This window comes from Solea solea, chromosome 3 (assembly GCF_958295425.1).
Source record: "Solea solea chromosome 3, fSolSol10.1, whole genome shotgun sequence".
In the NCBI taxonomy this organism is placed as follows: domain Eukaryota; kingdom Metazoa; phylum Chordata; class Actinopteri; order Pleuronectiformes; family Soleidae; genus Solea; species Solea solea.
This window is the reverse complement of record NC_081136.1, coordinates 31,719,227-31,738,964: the sequence shown is the minus strand read 5'-3', so window position 1 is coordinate 31,738,964 and position 19,738 is coordinate 31,719,227. Positions and strand designations below refer to the sequence as shown.

The 19,738-nt window shown below is 42.3% G+C and overlaps 1 protein-coding gene across 3 annotated transcripts in view; it reads left to right on the top strand.

The window, feature by feature from the left end:
- LOC131456297 (ELKS/Rab6-interacting/CAST family member 1-like) overlaps positions 1 to 19,738 on the top strand; it is a 101,918-nt gene that overhangs the window by 79,975 nt on the left and 2,205 nt on the right. For 2 of the 3 annotated variants that reach the window (XM_058624525.1, XM_058624524.1), the window contains 2 exons: positions 431 to 538; positions 5,327 to 5,512. In XM_058624525.1, the coding sequence (XP_058480508.1) occupies positions 431 to 538; positions 5,327 to 5,512 (294 nt within the window). Of the gene's footprint in view, positions 1 to 430; positions 539 to 761; positions 840 to 5,326; positions 5,513 to 19,738 lie in introns of those variants that run through there. The other variant, XR_009239902.1, reaches the window with a different exon arrangement.

Below are 19,738 nucleotides of genomic sequence, written 5' to 3'. Positions count from 1 at the left end.
ACATCAGGTGGTGTGTGAAGTTGTGTGAATGTCTATGTGTAGAACCCTCATGGATAGTCATGTGTGTCTGTCCATTGCCATTTTTCCTTATTGTCCATTCCTGACTTTGTCTGTTTCCTTTCCTCTCTCTCACACACTCTCTCTCTCTCTCTCTCTCTGGTACACAAACGCACACATACAAAAACACAAACTGTGTCTTAGTTAGAGAAAAGCTTGTGGCAGACGCCAAAAGCTTTCCTCTCATCTTCTTCCCTGCAAATGATCTCCTGGAGGAATTCAGTGAGAGGGTTTTCCTCCTTATAACGCACACGCACTTCTTCACTGTGTTGTTTTTCCCCAAACAGGACTATTAGCTGACTCATGTTACATTTTTACTGTCTTCAGTGAGATCGTAATTGTCCTCTCGCTGTCTCTCTCGCTCTCTCTGTAGACTCAGAACCGGATGAAGCTGATGGCAGACAACTACGAGGACGATCATCTCAAGGTCTCGTCTCCAAACTCAGAGCTGCCCAATAATCACAAACCCTCCCCAGATCAGGTGAGAACGTCTAACAGGACAGTGAAAACAAATAATCCCTCACCCTTTACTCCAAAGCATGCTCTAACATAATAAAACATTTCTTCTATTACATTCATTAACAAATCTATTCTCATTTACATCTTTGGTTTAACTTTTAAGATTTTTTTAAAAATATTTTCTTACTCACTAACTTCCTGCTTTCTCTGAACTCACGCTGCGGTTGGACCGAACCAACCACTAGGACGATGAGGAGGGCATTTGGGCCTAGCCAATCACTTGCCTTCTTTCTCTCCCTCAGTCCACCATTTTGTACAGAAGGGTGAGCGTCTTGTTTATCTGGATACAGTGGTGTCATTTCCATCCGTGGCTTTGTGGTCGTTGTGGTACTGCGATTTCTGTTGCCCCCCCTGGCTTCTTTCTGTCTTCATATTTATTGGATCTTGAAACTCCTCTTCTGCCTGCTTCTTCATTTCAATATTATTCTCTTATTTCCTCTTCATTCCTCTTTTGTCTTCAGCGTTTTGTCTCTTTTTGTTGACACATTGGTCGTAAACTTCATTTGTTCATCGTCATGCTTCACATCGTTGCTTGACCCCTATGATGCTCGTCGTTCCTCAGCTGAACTTACCTCAGGTGTGCGATGCAGAAGAACTACAAAGAACCTTTTTTCAGGAACGATAGAAGGAGGTTGTTTCCACTGACCTTTGCCTGCCAGTGTTTTTTCAAATGACACAAACGGGGCTTTTTCTGAATTCTGAAGGCCCCTGAGGTCTTTAATTGCACATGCGTGACAACCTTCAAGTGGAGCAAGAATGAAAACACACTGCTGTAAATCCCTCGTAATTCGTCTAATGTGGAATGCAATCGGGTCAAGAAATTCCTCTTTTCACTGATCACTCTCGTGTGTTTTCCAGTAGCAATTGTAATACTCGTAATCTAATTATCTTGCTCATGTAAAATTCTTGGAAATGATTGAAAATGCGCTTCAAATTTTGAGAATATGTAACGACGCTATGTGAGTTTGCCCTCCTCTGATTAAAAGAATGGTGTTGGTTGGAAATAGGACAGTGGAGGCAGCGCCACATATGAGTAACACATGCTGCTTTTAGCGCACTACAGTCCCTGCAGCGGGATTTCCCACTGGGATGCTAAAAGCCCAATGGTTCACTAGCAGATCCAAATTTGTCCCTGGTTATTAATTAGCAGTAGCGCCTCTCTGCCATGAGGGACGGCTGTGCACGCACGCCCGTACGCACACACACACGAGTCACACTCCATGTCTTTAACATTGCATGCTCATGAATAGCTGCACACACATGTACAGACGCGCTCTCTCCTCGGCGTGTGTGAGGTGGGCACCTTGGCCACAGCACATTACATCAGAACAGTGAGTGACTGTGACGCCGTTCTCTGAGAGGATTCTGTGCTACAGTTGCAGAGCGAAATGCTGCGGCAGAAACAACACACAAAGCATTGTTGGCAAGATTATTATGGTATTTTGTGCTTTTAATGGTTGAGTTGTATTAGATGCATCAGTTAAAAAAGACAGGGAGCACATATGACTCAATAAAAAGTTATGGTTTGTGAAGTTTTTTTAAAAATTAAACATATTAAGGCCAATGCTATGTTGTTTATGTTTTATATAACAGTAGACTTTTACTTACTTACATATTGATATATTCATTCATAGATAGGCAGGTCTGAGGGCAAATTCTCAAATGTAAACACCCTCAAATGTATTTACAGATGATAAAAAATACAGTAAATACCCAGCAAATGCAAACATTTGATCTGTATTCAGAGTATAGCACTGCTCATCATCTGTCTTGGCTGGTTTCAAAATATTCAGATGCCCACACTTCCGATTCTGTCTTCACAGCGGCTAAAATAATGAGGTTGACCTGTCGCTGGAGCTGAACAAGAGTCAAGGAATCAGAATGTAAACAGAGCAGCAACATGTTTCTGTCCCTCACCTGAAATAATGCTACCTTTTTTTTTCCTGGATAAAACCAGTTTGTGGGCTGGATTTGGCCCCGGGCCACATGTTGCTATATGTGCAGACAAAGTTATTAAAATAATAGACCCTTTATGTCTAGTGTCACTTAAACACTGGAAATCAAATGGTTTTCCTCAAAAAAAGATGGGGGTCCAGAATTTGCAGATGTATTGAAGATGTCTTATTTGAGACCTTTCGGAGACTTTCCTCTGACCAAGTGTTTATTAGTCACATTGTATCAGCAGCCACAACTCTTGCTCTGAAAGTGTTCTGCTTTGAAATCCTACCTCCTCCACAGATGCTGTTCCTGGTCACATAAATGTGTTTGGGGGCTTCTGTGCACGTGTGTCACAGAGGAATCTGTGGAGAAACAAAAAGTCCTGATTTTGGTCATAGATTGTTTTTTGTTTTTTTTTTAAATGTGGCCGGTCAGTGAGGCCATGGCTGAATGTCTCTCTTTGGAGTTGTTTCATAGAACAGTAGAGTCTGGTAGGCACTCATGAGAGGATAATAAAGAGGCACAAACACACACACACACACTCTGACACACTCACAAAAACAGTGCTGTATAAAATGATGTGTCCTGTGGGATTGTTTCATAGTACAGTAAGACATTGGGAATCATAGTGGACTCGTTAACCACACACTGCATACATTGACTGCCGCAGGTTGTGTAATGCAATAAAAACACAGAGGCACATACGTACTGTACACTTTAATAAAATCAGTAAATTTAAAAAAATATATATATATTGTTATTACTAGCATGAATTATTTCTATACGTTATTTGTAGTCGTACAGTTCTTAAAAGGGGGAAAAGACAGCAGCGGTGTTGTTACGTCTGTCTAAATATCCTCTTTGGACCTCTTTCCATGCTTTCATGTTTCTCATTTGTCATGTATTTGATCCACAGAGCTCCACTGCACGTCTGGAAAGTGTGGACGCTTTTGACAGAATAGTCCAGATTAAACTTGGTCTGAGAGAACAGCTGCTGCACATATGTCGACTGCGTTCGGTGTTATTGTCATTGCACACACACACAACAGTGTCGGAGGGAGAATGCAACTGTCAGCACACATCACGACATACAGCGACAGAGACGCATTTAAATGCAGAATATTCTGGATCCCTGTCACGCTGCCTCTGTTCTCCAGGGGGAAATGTTCCGTTATGGGTTTCAAAAATGGGACTGTGAACGTCTGGCACGTCCTTATATTTACAACTCTGTGTGTGTGTGTGTGTTTATGTCGCAGTGTGTTTGGGTCACACAAAGTGTACGTAGCGTATTTATAAAGTGTCTGTCTGTCTGTTTGGGTGAGAAACGAGCACCTGTGGAGGCTGCTTTGTGATGTGTGTGTGTGTGTGTGCATGCGCTGTATTCTCAATAAATAAAGCTCTGAATGAGACGTGACAGTTACTTTGATTTGCTGTCACTTTACTTTCAGCTTTTATTTTGACAGGAATGTAGCAACAGAGACAAGTTTGCAGAAAGAGCCACCCCCCCCCCCCCCCACATACACAAAAACCACCCACGTCTAGTTCTTTTAATTTGTTTGTCAGGATAGCTTACATTATTGAATAATGAATAATAGAGGTTTATGTGTTGTGTTTTATTCAAACATCCACAATGTGCTTCTCTTTAACATGTTTTTTCCCCCCCACTGTTTTGACAGCTGAGACAGTTTTCAAGTTTTAGAAAATGTGTTACAGCTGTGTGTAAAATTCATAGGCAACTTTTGAGTGCATACATACAAAGGCACTTTCAGAAATATACAGCATGTTTGGTTTTTTGAAACAAAATATTGTTATTTCACTTTTTTTTGCTATATTATTAGAGCAGTTGTTGACTAGTAAGGGTTTTACATAGTAAAGTAGTATTTTCGTATAGAAACGTAATAAATAAATAGGAATGAATGTCAAATTAAGATGTGAGACAATGGGGCATGGATATTTGCCTGTGTGTGTGTGTGAGAGATATGTTACAGGGCAGCGTTAAGGATCCTGCTGTGTGTCAAACGTCCATGCTGAGTGACAATGAGTCCACAGAATGTGGACAGATGCAGCTGGGATTTGATACACTTTACCAACCCACACACACACACACACACTCTAACAGCCTCTTAACATGCTTCCTCTGCACTTAAATCCTGCTACTCCCCGAGGAGAGCAGTGTGTCAGCATGTCTTATCTGCAAGTGTGGGCCTGTGTGTCTTGGGGGGTCCTGTGTCGTTCCCCAGAATGTGTTTATATATGTTCTGGTCGTTTCCACGCTGCACATCGGTCATGGCCACGGTAAAACGACGGTGTCATGGGAATCGGATTCATCTCATGAGTTTGCAAGTTGAGCGGACTGCATTTCTCATCAGCTCTTGAGACGCGGTCGTTCAGCACGAATGTGGCAGCATAAATCCTTTACATCTGGTCTCAGGTTTTACTTTTGGTCCTTGTTTTTCATTAAAAATGAGCTCCTACATGTGATAAGACACAGTTGCACATACGTAAAAGCGCATTTCAAGTTTTGTTTTCACATCAGTCAACGGGTTCTTCAAATGAATACAGAGGACTGAGTCCAGTGTGGTTAAATTACTGACTAACATAAAAATGTGATCACGTTATCTAAATGTAAATTCTCCACTGTGATGTATTTACATCCCAACTCAACCTTTAAATCTGCCTCGGCGCCCTAAAATGTATTGTTTTGCTTGTGCATCTCATACACTGTGAACTGAATGAAGTGTTAAGAATGGATTCTTGTGTTTCCAGTAAAGTGAAATATGAAGGTTAACACACTTTTCTGTCTCCTCTCCAGATTCTCTCTCCCCTCCTGGATCTCACTCAGAATCGCAGTAAACTGAAGCTGTACATCAGTCACCTTACCTCACTGTGTCAGGAGCGAGACCCAGTCATATTGCAGGACTTTGCCCCGCCTCCCGCCTATCACCGCACTGACCCCGCCTCCTGGCATACCCAGCTGCACAGCATGACACAGGAACAGGTATGTAATGTGTGTGTGTGTGTGTGTGAAGCATTTGAAGGATACGAGTGAAAAAAGTGTGCGTCTGTGTGTAGTTGTGTGGATGTGCGTGTAGGAGTAGGGCACACACTGGTCAGCGTGGCACATTTTTGGCACCGCTTTTGACATCATTGAAGGGATTTGCCTCTGTCAGGTCACCTGACGACAAGCGCCTGGCAGCGAAACAAATACTGTTAGAGATTCTTTTTTTTCCTTTTCGGGGGGGGGGGAGTAAACGCTGCTTCAAACTATTTGGCAGCAGGAAGTTGATTGGTTCATATAGAGAGCAAGGAGGAGACAGAGGAATGTATTTGTCTTTCCGTTGAAAGGTACGGGAAATAAGAGGCTATCGGCAGGGAAAGTTAAAGAAACGTTCGTTAACCTGCTTCACTGTAGCGCCGTCGTCATTGGAAATTAGTTGTGTTGTCAGATGCCGAATAGAAACTGTGTATATTCAATTAAATTTTCATCAACTTCCTTCTGTCGTTCTCTCTCTCTGTGCCTTTCTCCATATTGAAAACATATCAGGCGTTGGTTGCTACATGTGGTATACATTGAAAAACGGTAACTCTAGACGTACACATGCTCAGAGTAATGTGACAGAGTGTGTGGTTAGGGCACAGCAGCACCAGTTTCCTGCAGAAACCCCTATTGTACGTCTCAGGGCTGCAGCGGGTCTGTGTTTAGCATGAGTTGCCTCAGATATGGCGCTGCGTGGTTTGGTGTCACTTTAGATAAACTCTGAATTAGGTTGTCATTTATCATCGCGTACATTAAAGGCACTAGAGAAATGGTGCGGGGGACGTTCGCGGACGGACAATTACCGTACGTATTTCTCATAATCAGCCTGTTTCAGTGAATGAAAGGGCAGACCGTTCTTCTGCGGTTCACTAGAAAAACATTCTCTGAATTGGAACTGATTGTGTGAGCAGCTGTGAAAGCTTATCTAACAAGATTGAATACTTTTTGACAGCCAGCTGAGGGGCCTGCACTAGTTTATTCCTACCTCGTATTTATTAAAACATCCCGAAAACATTTCTACCAAACTGTGCTCACGACCACATCCAAGTGAAATTTACAACGGAGGAAAACACGATCTTTAAAAAGATCATATTCACCACTTCACCACAAATCACCTACATGTTACGTTGCTGCTAACCAGTTTCATGGCACGCCGCAGTGTTTTGAATTTCTTGGTTGCACTTTTTGTTTTCAGCACATTTATTTCACTGCAGGGTCGAAACCGACTCATCCATTACACAAAACATTGCGCCTGGCATCACTGTTGAGGTTATCCTTGCACGGAATAATGCAGTCGTAATGTATCCTCTTACCCAGATTTGGCAGCGCCTTCTAATATTCTCCGTATGACTCCTTCATATTGATTTGTGTGCAATTTCTCATCTGCCACCTCGACATTCAAGGTTCAGCCTTGCGTGACTGCCATTAGAAAGCGAATGGAAATTTTCTACAAAAGCGGACTGTTTGGTAAAGTTGCTCAAAGTGGAGTTGGTCCAAGCAGAGGTTTTTTTAAGCGAGATCATGTCAGAGGAAAGGACTGAACATATTTACTAGTTTTTAAAAGGATTCTATTATACAACACTGGAACAGCAGTCAATAGAGCGATTCTGATCATTCTGACCTTGACGTGAAAACTCTGTCAGCTTGTATTTAACATTCTTTTATCCTCTCCATCACTTTTCAAACCCTCTTATTACTCCGTGCCTTTATGTTTTCTTTTCCCTCAAGAAAAGAGTCCCTCTTTCACTCACTGTTTTCACAAAGTGCCTCCATCACCAGTCATTCTCACATCTTCATTCTCACTTGCTCTGTGTCGGTGTCGGTGTAGGTGTGACAGCTGGTGAGCTTTAAAAATACTCTCTCCTTGCTCTGTTTTTAGTGCGATTTTTCCCTAAAACATCACACTTTTTTTACACTTTTTCCCCCTCCCTCTCCTTCACTTCCTCTGTACAAATCCACCCATACGCAGGCAGTGCCACTTGGCGCCATGCGTCTGCTTCAGACCCCGACCCTGCCTACACACAATCACAGATGCACACTGCCAGTCTTTGATTCAAACCCGTGTTTCTCGCTTTCCTTCATCATGCGTCGCCATCGCCCTGACTGACCCTCTTAATGCGCACACACATGCACACACAGTCCCTCCAGACCACCATGTTCCAGTGTGCCAGCTTCTTTCCTCTGTCCTGTGGCGAGTGTGTGTGTGTGTGTGTGTGTGTGTTTTACAGCCTCTCCCTGGCTCTGTTAAAGTGCCTGGCGCTCTGTAAAGCCATTAGGATCGTACTGAAATAGCACATAGAATACACATGGAAATCTACATATCCCGCACCCACATATTATGCTTTCCCTTGGTGAATAAACACCAGAGCGTCGTGTACCTGACAGTTTTGCCTCTGCAGTGCAGTCTCCAGCTCCAACACCTCACTGACACACGGTGTGCGTCTGATGTAACTTTCTGTTGTTCAACTGGAACAAAAGCTGCGCAGGCAGCTCGGCTCTCGTTAGAGGGGAAAGAGAGCGGTGGGTGAGAACACGTTGGTCTTTAGGTTTTATCAAGTGAACACCTCCCATGACAGATAACTGGTTACACTGAGAGCAGGGAAACTCGGGGAGGTTAAGCCATAAATAAAGACTTGCAGAGGAAGAAATTCCTCCTTTCTCTACTGATAAGCTCAAATGATTGTACCGAGGATGGGTTCGGCATTTGTGGAAAATCTTATAATGAATCGGTTGTAGTGATATGTAGTGTAGTGATACAGGCCTCAGGTGTATCAGAGGAAAAGAACGTGGGTCTTTTACTGATCAACAATGCAACATTATTCACCGGTGTTTGTATTATTCACTTGCAAAGTTGTCACTTTTGGAATCATATTTCAGTATTTTTTTCCCCTCAGCTTCTAGACTCTACACTGACACAGCAAACCTTTACTGTACCTGGGCTGCTTTTCAGGTTGACACATTATCCACACTAACTTCACCGAGCCCCCCCTGCTGAGCATAGCATGCCGTCATTCCCAGCTTGGGACTGGCTCTCACAGATAACATGGCTTTCAGCAGGGACAGAAGGAAAAACAGATTTCAGCCAATTTGCAGAAGGTTCTCCCAATAAAGTGTACGCCAGCCGTCAGCCGTCGTGCCATGTTATCAATGACAACGAATGTGCCGTTTTCCCGGCTGGCTCACGGAGACTGAGGTGCACTTAGCGGTGTGCTCAGTGTCGACTGGAACACCTGAAGTATTGCTCTAAGGATGGCAGTGCGAGCCGGTCCCAACTCTCTGCAGACTGTGGTCTTTATGATATGTGCACAGTCTGAACTTAATCACTCAAGCCGCATGGAGTCCAGCAACGAGCTGTTTCGAGAAAGGCCAATTTTCAAAAGATGGATTTGCAACGATGTTTATTTAATATTATTTTGTCCGCCTGTTCGTGTGCGCGTGTGTTTCCATGTCTCTATTTAACCTTAGCTGAACTACAAAAGCAACACGGATTCCAAATGTGAGGTTTTACTAAAGGAGCTGCTTTCAGTGCCATAGTCATAATAATAACCTTTACGGCTCAACGGCGTCTCTAATGAGCACTGAAGAGAACTGGCGTCGTAATCTTACACACACACTCTCACACTGAGGACGTTTCTCGTGTCTTTTTCTTCAGCCCGAAGTGTGAAGGTACAAGACTTGGCTGTGTTTGTGGGTGTGAGTGAGTGACTTCTATATTCATGTGTGTTGCAAACGCACGTGGACACGCCTGCGCGTGTTTGGTGCTGTAAAAAAACTGTAGTAAGTGTTATTGGCTGGGCCGGACGTTTATGCCGCTTGCCCGTATGAATCCAGTATGAATTGTCAGCCCATGACTCTATGGACTCAAATTAAATGGCTCCCATTGAGTGTGTGCGACTGTGAGACTCTGTGAGCCAAGTCAAACCCGAAGGAAACCTCAGTGAAAACTGAGTACACATATTTACAACTCCACATGTCATTGTAATGAAAGGAAAAAAAAAACCCACACAATTACAGACGTCAGATGTTTTAGTTGTTACAATTTAATGTCCAAAAGCAAGATTCTCAGAGGAGAAAACAAGGGAACGTGTTTTTTCTCTTCGGTTCGTTTTACGTCCTTCTTTAAAACATACACACCAGGTGTCTCAGATTTCCAGATGTTTGACTCTTTATTATTAGGTCAAGTTTCAATACGAGAAAAAAGGTGCCTTCAAACACTGAGTCAAGATCATAAAATACACCCACATCTGAGAAAAGCTAAAGACCAGAGGAAAATCTGGTGTGGTCAGATTCATAAATAAAGCAGTCAGACGGGGATCATTTAGCACATTAGCAGATAAACGTTTTGACTGGATCAACATCATGTTATCCCTGTGGAAAAAAACAACACATACAGTACAAAGAGCTTGTCTTGCCACACAAATAAATGTAGGGTTTTGAAATGGGCACAATCGTTGTTTAGTCAGCTCTGCAGCTCTGATGACCTGCGGTGAAGCCGATGGCCTCTTCACAAGAGCGGCAGACGGAGCAGGAACTGTGCGACTGTGTCGTGGCGTCCGATTGACAGGAGACACAAAAACAGGATGAGGTGGAGCCGAAACGTGTCCGTCACAGCTGATAAAGACCACTGTGGCTCCAGTATAACACTCGTACGGATGATGGTGGCTGTGAGTGACTTCAATAAGAGTAGTTATGTTGATATTCACGTGCGTGGACGTGTGTGACAGAAAGTTTCCGAATGATAATAACAGTGCGCCGTGTCTGGCTGTGTTCTTATCTGTGGTGGTTTCTTTGATTAGAGTTCACCCTGAACCTGAAAAACACAAATCACTTCAAGACAAGAAGTAAAGGATCAGAAAGGTAATGTAGGCAAAAGATAAAGGGAGAGCGATGTTGACTTACTTTATATGTGGAGCTTTCCTGTGAAGATGACTTTGTGCTTTTGTTGCCTTCTTAACCCCAGACAACTTGATATATCCATTTCAAGGTCAGCTTGACTTGGACCTGACTACTCTGAGACATTCTCTCATCTCAGGTTTTGACCTGATAATATCCTCCAACAATAACAGTAAAGTAGACAGTGTCAGGTTGGCCCTGCTTGGCCTCCCCACTCGTACTTTTTCATATTAAAACACATCACTTCTGCCTGATTGTGCCTGGTTTTCGCATTTGAAGTCCCTAAAACAGAACTGTTTAAATCTGCATTTGAGTGTGGACAAGCAGAAACCTTTGGTAAAGATTACGTCACCATTGCCTTTCTTCCCCGTTACACCTGTGTTCACATAACTGAATCCCTTTTTCTCTTGATCAAACTTTATTTGCGTTGCCCTTTTCATACACAAGAGTGCGTCACATAAAAACCTAAGTAATGCGTCAGTATGGACAGCGGTTGTTTCTGCTAGGCAGTTGAAACGAGAAACCACCCACCAGGCATGTTAGAATGTCTTATATTCGCACACACATGCCAATTAGTGATAATTTATTTCATTCTGCCTCATTACACACCAGTAGCAAGACCTTGCTCAGGAGGAACTCAATCCTTGACCTGTTCCATGATTCAAACCAGGCAACAGCCGTAAGTTTCCCACAACGGGAGTTGAACCTGGCTACCAGGAATCTAACGGCTAGACCATCTGGGGTATATATATATATATATAAATATATATATGAATTTGCATGTTCCCCCCAGTGTTTGCGTGGGTTTTTTGACTATAGGTGTGAGAGTGCATGGTTATTTGTCTATATGCGGCCCTGTGATGGACTGGCGACCTGTCCAGGATGTTCCCTGCCTTTAGCCCTATGTCAGCTGGAATTGGCACCAGCACCCCTCGCGACCCTCATGTGGAGGATAAAGCGGTAGAAGATGACCTAAGCACCTCCACATTTTGTGACCGGGGCAGACCAGACCATAGTATGTGCTGACTCTGCACGCTGACTCTGCAGTTTTTGGTCAAAAAACGGACAAGGAGCTGGTACTCACACCTCTGCAACCCATCACTCAAAGACTGCAAGGATATAGAAATTGGGAGGGGGAGTGAGGGGGTGTGAACTACAGGCGAGAAGCTGCTGCTACTGGAGAGGAATGTGAGATGGACTACTCATGCGTGGAAACCCAGACTGACGCGGACCCTCATATTTAGCATGAATGGAACAAGTACCCGCATGCGGTAATGCGTAGTGGCTCTCTGCAAACACAGAGCATGGAAACTATGACCTAGGCCTTAGTGTGGATGTAACCTTAGTGTCTGCTACTAATTCAGCTTTATGATGTGCAGATGCTGCATCATTTAAACGAGCAGAAGTCACGTCTAAAAGGGCTGCGGTTCGACTCGGGAATTCATGTGATTTGATGGTGACCTCTGAACTTGCTGAGAAGAGAGAGTGGACATTGACTTAAATGGTCTTTGTTTCTGTCGATCTTAACACTGTGTGCAAATGCAATAAGGTGCGGAGTGGGAGAGAGTCAGAGATTCATCCGTTTGTGCGGCGTCGTGGTCTGGGGTCCCTCTTGGCTTTCATTAGGCAGCCCTGCTTCCTGCTCCAAGGATGATTGTTTTTTTTTTCTCAAAATTCGACACGGAGGTCCTTGACAAGCATGACACACACACACACACACACGCGCTCGCAGACAAAAGGACAGACAGTCAGAAAGACACGTCTGACCCTCAGAACCTCCTGTAATTCATAGCCTCACGTGTACTCTCACACACACATTTGCTGGTCATTACAGACTAACTGCTGGTTTTTATGCAGATTTATTGAGTCCAGACTTAATGGCTTTACCAGTCCACCTCCTTTTTTCACGTGCATTTGTCTTTTTCTCTCTTTCACTTCCTTCTCCCTTGATCTTTTCCACTGTGTCTAGTTGTCACTTGCTTCTCCTCCTCCTCATGATTTCTGTCCTATTCACTTTCATGCTGTCTCACCTTTGTCCTTTGTGCCTTCTAAATCTTTGGCTTCATTTTCCATCTCTTTTCCCCCAGTTTTTCATACTACCCCTCTCTGTCACAGACCCACGTCAACACATTTTTTGTGAAGCCATCCTTTCTGCGGTGGTTACAGGTGTGAAGAGGCGAGAAGCTTTTTGTCTCTGTCTGTAGTTTTCTTCTTTATTCACAATGGCGGACACCTTTTCTCCTGCATTAGTGCTGTGGACATTTCCTTCACAGCATCAAGTTCAAGTTGCTTTTCACTGCCACATGGCCATTTACTGTATATTCACGACAGCCATAAAAATCATTCTGACTTCTACAAACACTCAGCAAGCTTTAAAAGAACATTTATTTGGAAGCAGTATGAAATTGTACAAATGCCATGCGCACACGGCGTTATATAACAAAACATTTATTAGATCATATGTCGTAAATTTCATGTACTGAAGAGAGCGTGAGAGAGTCATTTCTGGTCACTTTCTATTTTCTATGACAAAATGTCAACTTGTGTTTCAGACTGGGACTAAACTCGGTGAATCGTGGCACTGTTATCTATGTGTGTACGTGACTTTGTGGATCACTGATTACAGTTATTAACCCTTTAAAACCTACGCCTCAAAATGTCATTCTAGACACTTTTTTGCTTATCTTAACCATGAAAGGGCTAGAAAAAGTGACTTTCAAAATCTGGCATTTTAACAACACAAAGTGAAGAAAAACAAAGGGTTTTATGAGAAACAAACTCTAGTTGGACACGAACACCAGATTTTGGGTGTTAAATTTGGAATTTGAACACATGTATAAATTGACATCATGTACAGGAGTTTTTCCAACTCTCTCCTCTCTGGTGACAAAGATGCTGATTCGCCGCTTCCTGCAACTTGCCAGTTATTACGGTAATACAAATGTGATACTCTCTGTGTTTAAAGGGTTAATGTCTTTTTTTAGGGGGACTAATTTCTTCAGCTCTATTCCTCAATTTGATCACTGGCCATACTTTACACCTTGATTATCAACGAGGAGCTTAAACCGTCTGTGTTTTTTTTCAGTTTATTTCTGCAGCCATGTAAAGTTGTATCTGGGGGCCAATTTAAGGTCCTTAAAGTCCTTTTTATTTACGCTCGTATACGTAAGACTTGCTCACTTTGAAGGTGTTTTTTGGTAGTTACCAGCCCACGACTCTCTTAACCTGCATTATTAGGTGCTTAAGTCATAGTTGGACTCTTGAAGTGACAGATTAAACTTCCCAGACCATAGTAAAATGCTAAAAGGGGGCCTTTTTTTTGTTTCATCTACTCTTCTTTAACAGTTACGTTAAGTGCTCTTGAGCAAGGCACAGAACGGCGGCGATCAAAGATATGAATGGTTCAATAATGGTTTAATTTGGCAGATTAAACAAACCCATTAGAATAAATCCTAACAAGTGATGTTGAATTGCCCACAAAGCAGCCTTCCCTTCTATTTTTCTTCAACAGTCAGTGAAGAGGTAGCACAGTATTTTTACTCAAGCTCTATTCCCACTGCAGCTTGTTAGCCTGAGCTGTGTGTGCTCGACAATGACTGAGCACACACACACACACACGTATATATATATATAGTACCTTCACATACATTTGGTCACATGGCTCAGGCAATTTTCAGCTTGTAATGCAGTCTACACACTTTTAAGCCTGTTACTGTTGCATCATGCATCACTGTTAGTATCATAATATAAAAGCTTAATTCTACTTTATTCTTCCAGTGTTTCTACACCACTGTGTCTGGCTTCTGTTGAAGAGTATCTGTTAAAAACCTCTTGTGAATTTATCCTAAGACCATGAATATGGAGGGGGGGGGGGGTGTTTTCAGTCGTTAAACAGCACCGTTTGAATTTCTCAAGCTACTCGAATGCAACTACCAGACGTGCTACCAAAACAGAGGCTCGATATCAACACACAGTGAAGTATATGGCGTCGCTTTACGGAGCCTCGCCTCCTCTTCCCCCTGTCTTTTGGTCGTGTTTACTTAAAATAAAGCGTGTTTTTATCTGTAAGTAATCATTTGAAAGTCAACCTTATCAGCTTCATTCTTCTGCTCTCATACCCCGCATATTTACTTGTTTATATAACCATAACATTATACTTTGTTTTAACGTTTCAACCTGTGTGGAAAATTGGACGACGATGGTGGGAAAGTGGAGAGAAAAAAAGAAACCATTTCGCTGTTACACTGCAGAGCGTGAAAATAAAATGTGTAAATTCTCGTATAGTTGCCGTAATTAAAAGCCAAACTTAAAAAGCGCTTCCTTCATCCATGACCTAATTTTTTTTTTTTTACTGAACTGTATGAATCATGTAATTTTTCCATTTGTGTAATTCATGTGCACCGTTAAAGCACGGCATTACATTTATGATGTTGTTTTTGGCTCTCAGGCTGCTTTAGTTCAGAGATGGCATTCCACTTTTTTAATATGCGCTATCAGTAATCAAGCACTGTTTTCTATGTATAACTTTTCCGTGTTTCTGAGTAAAACAGAAACAAAAGCCTTTCATATTCTCCTGACAGCAGGAGGACTAACGACAGTATTTGTGCAGCACTTGATACTACGTTTTTGGGGGGGGGGGTTTTGCCCGTGGAAGTGGGTTAGTGGGCCTCGCTGTGAGGAGACATACAGTACAATGGGACCTGATTCATAGAACCATTAAACCAGTCAAAGCCAGGTGAAGTTAACTGTTTAAAAATAAATTTAGTGGTGATGGTTAAGGTTAGGTTAAAGGACTAGGCAAAACCAGCGTGTGTGTGTGTGTGTGTGTGTGTGTGTGTGTGTGTGTGTATGCATGTCTGTAGTAGATAAATACCTATTTTGTGAGGATATTTGACCTTGTGAGGACATTTTGGCTGGTCCTCACAAACCTAATGGGATTTTTCATAGTTAAGACCTGGTTTTAAGGTTAGGCTTAGATCTAGTTTTTGTTCAGGTTAGGTTAAATGTTAGGGCCAGGCATTCATTTATGATGGTTAAGGTTCGGGTAAGTTGCTAGAGAATGCATTATGTCTATGAATGTCCTCACTGAGCATGCTGTACAAGAATGTGTGTATGTGTTAATCTCTATGCCTCTCTCTCTCTCTCTCTCTCTCTCTCTCTCTCTCTCTCTCTCTGCTGAGTTATGATTTCTTTAGAAAACATTAGCATTCCAGTGCAAAGAGGTTTAAGCTCTATAATGTGTGTCAAGGGGTCAATGTATACACACACACACACACACACACACACAGATCTTACCCTCGTCCTCATTCTCAAGCTGATAGCCACTGCGTGCACATCAATGTACACATTTATGTGTGTGTGTGCGTGTGTGTTCCTCTGGGCCAGCGATAAGGTAGATAATGATCCATCATGATAATGGAGCTTTAATGGCTGCAGTAAAGATCGTCTTCAACAAACCATCTCTCTCTCTCTCTCGCTCTCTCCCTCTCTCTCACACACACACACACACATACCTCACCCCTTGCCTCGATCTGCTTCCTGCTCCCCACGCTCCTCTCCATCACTCACTAAATTAGAACTACTACATACAGTTTAGACGCTCACACACACTCACACCTGTCATGTCAAACACCCAAACCACTGTCACACACACACACACACACACACACACACAGAAGTGTGGCAGCAGCACTTCTCTGCCCACTGACATTATTTCTTCCACACGTCTCTCAGACCACACACTGGGAATTGCCTGCGACGTGATCCCAGCGAGCATCGTAACCACATCTGAACTCATCGCTCTTGTTTTTGTATTTAATTTCTTCAAATGAGCTTTGGATTAAGTGTAGCAGGAGACAACGTCTATCGCTTAGCAACGTGGGGAGGTTTTCCTTTGCAGAGGAATCAGTTGTGATTTCTTTCTAAGGAAAATTGGCTCATGTTGTTCCTCGTTTCGGGCCAAGGTTGGATTCAGTTATGAGAACATGTTACTCCTCAGGTTAATAGTAGTGATCGAGGACGTGATTTGATCCCTCTCTGTAAATCTTTTAAGAAAAAAGCTCATTTATCTACATGTATCTGCACCAGGCACCAGGTTTTGACTGGTCACTTCAGGCCAAACTCTGAGACTCTTCAGAGTCAAATTATTCATAAAATGGTTATCTTTTCAGTCATTTTATGTGTTTTGGGAGGGGAATAATTTGATTAGTCTGTTGGAGCGTCTCCTGAGACCCTGCTTCCCTGTGTCCGTGCCTAGATTTCGCACTTCACACTTGTGTCATACTCACAACCAAGTGATTTAAATCAGTGGTCTCACGGACGTCACCTGTAACCAGGCTCTCATTGGACGATACCAATACCAGCTGTTAATTACTGTGGTGTCCGCTCACATGTGCCATGATTTATTGTCTATTTTCCACTTTAATTGGAACATCATTTACAAAGTGACATCATGGTCTATTGAAGAAGACCCAGAACCTCGTGATTGAGATCATTAACTCCTCAGAACAATGTTTACTGATGTTATAAATCATGTGCGAATTAGGCTCATTCTCCAGTGTTCTTACTTATACCGAGTTCCCCAGTTTCATCCTTGTTTAGAGGATCGTTTAAAGTGTGTTTGCAGTTAAGTCTGTTTTCTGTGGAACTGCTCACAGATCATACACATGTGCAAATCTGGGAGAGAAGGCCACAGGAAGACACTGGTTCATTTTCAGCGACCGCAAACCCCGAAAAACAAAAGAGGTGGTGATTATGACAAACATGTGTTTCACTGCTGGAATTTTTATTATTCCAAAACTGCCTCTTAGACTAATTTAATTTAGTGAGTGAGTAAAACATAATCAGAACCAGCGGTGACATATAATTACATGAACATATGAGGTTAGTAGTCTTTTAGAGATTTAAGATAAACAGAAACAGATTAGTGATTCTTGGTGGTGGTAGATGATATTAGTCAGTATCAAACATAAAGAAATGGTATGGAGCCATTTTCTAATTCCTTATGGTACATTTTATATATTCACTAAGAAAAAAAGAAGATCTAAACGGCTAAAATGCTTTTGCTGATTTTTATTTACATGTTTACAGTCTGTAAAGTAAGATATATACGATGTTTCTGTCCGATATGTGATCCAGTGATTTTGACCATTATTGGACAGATACTGATTCCCATCCCTACTATATATATACCGTCGTATATACTTAGCTTAGCATCATCTCTGCATTTCAACTATTTGAAAGTGTGTGTTTGTGGACGAGGTCAGGGCTGTGTGAGTCAGAGAGCAGACGACAGCAGACACACACACTCTCCTCACTCGTATCACAGTCACTTATCTTTACTGCTATGTTTTTCTGTGGGATTACAGCTTAAACGCTGAATTACCTGCGCACACTTAGACTGACATGGAGGAAATGTGTTGCTATGTGTGTCACACATTCAGAGAGAGAGAGAGAATGTGTGTTCTGTGTTGATGTTGGTCTCAAGCCTTTGGCGGAGGTGAATAACAAAATGGTCAGAAGTGATAAAAATCAAGGTGTAGAGAGAAGCAGATAAAGCTCTGATAGATAACGTTGATAAAAGATGGACTACGTTCTCAGAACTCATCGCTCTTCTCTGCCGTGTCAGTTTATCGTGGAAAATGATGGCGCTGATAAACGTCACATGGTCCTTATTGTTCAAATGTTTCACGGATTGTTTGGCAGCCGCACGCAGCAAAGTACGCGTTTCCTATTTATAGTGTGTGTGTGTGTGTGTGTGTGTGTGTGTCGTGGGCGGGTGGTTCCCCACCGTCTGATGCTAATTGAGCTTTCAGAATAGGCCACATCATGCACACACACACACACTAGGAAGGGTGGAGTGGTCGTGCCTCATTGCTTCTCCTCCTATGGCTTCATTCTCTCTGTCGCCGCCTCATTCGCTCCATTTTTCTCCTCCTCCTCCTCCTTCACTATCACCTCTTGTTTTGTCCTCAGTTTTGTCCTCGGCCTACATCTCTCCTCATCTTTTGCCCTTCACTTGTCCATCTTCAAGAATCCTTTCATGAATCTGTACTTTGCTTTATTTATATTATTTATATTTCCTCTAACTATCTTTGTTACTCGTTACTACCAAATAAAATCAGAAGAAGAAGAGTTGGTATTATAATATATAGTATTGGCTTTTCTAGTCTTGATGAGCTGCTTTACTCACACACTTCAACATGGGGTTAAGTGTCTTAAGGACACATATAGACGAGCAGAGTCGGGAATTGAACCCACAACCTTCCAGTTGAAAGACAACTCCTCACTTTTTTAATACTTTTACTTATCAGAAAATGACTTTTGATACTTAAGTACAGTAGATGTCATATCCTTTTACTTAAGTAATATTATAAAAAAAAAAGTGACTTCAATTTCTACCAAAGTCATTTTCTGGTAAAATACTTAACTTTTAAGGTACTTTATAGAAGACTGACTACTGCTTTATTCTCCACATCCAATCCCAGCTGACACACAGCGTACACCAGTCTCACACTCACATCTACGTTTAATTTAGAGCGTACGATTAACCTCTGCGTGTTTTTGGACTGTGGGAGGAAACCGGAGAACCCGGAGAAAACCCACACGCTCACTGGGAGAACCCGGAGCTTCTCGCTGTGAGGCAACAGTGCATGCCACTATCCCGCCGCATGGCCCCCTGAATCATGTGGTTATTAATGTACACTCAGTGGCCACTTTATTAGGTACTTGGAACACCTAATGATTGTCCATCTGCTTCGGGGCGCTGAGCGTTCAAAGATGGCACAGGGAGTTCAAACCTCCCAATTTCTCCCATGTAAGAACTAGTTTTTAAAAAAATAAAGACGAGGGTGATTTTATAACTGTCATTTCTCTGTCAATCCATACCTGTTTTTCACAAATTTAAATATGGGAGCTCCTGAAAGCCTCCTGACGCTCACTAACACGTTGCTTTCTCTGTTTATCACCGTTAGAAGCAAGTGTTTAGAAGTGGAGAGGGGGAGGGATCACGATCAAAGGTTTTGCAATTGGAACTGATAAAAGTGTACTTAATAAAGTGTCATTTTTTTCTATTTTATTGGACTGTACCCCCTTGATTTATTCATTTATTTATTGTTCTATTACCACCAGAGCATGGACACGATGAAAACTCTGTGCTACTGTATGCTCCACAGTAGTTTAATCAACACGCTATTCAAAGAAAACATTTCCATATTTGTTGATATGTTTTTTTACATACATTATAAACAGTATTATTACTCACTGCTGTTTCACACTTGAATAAATCTTCCGACA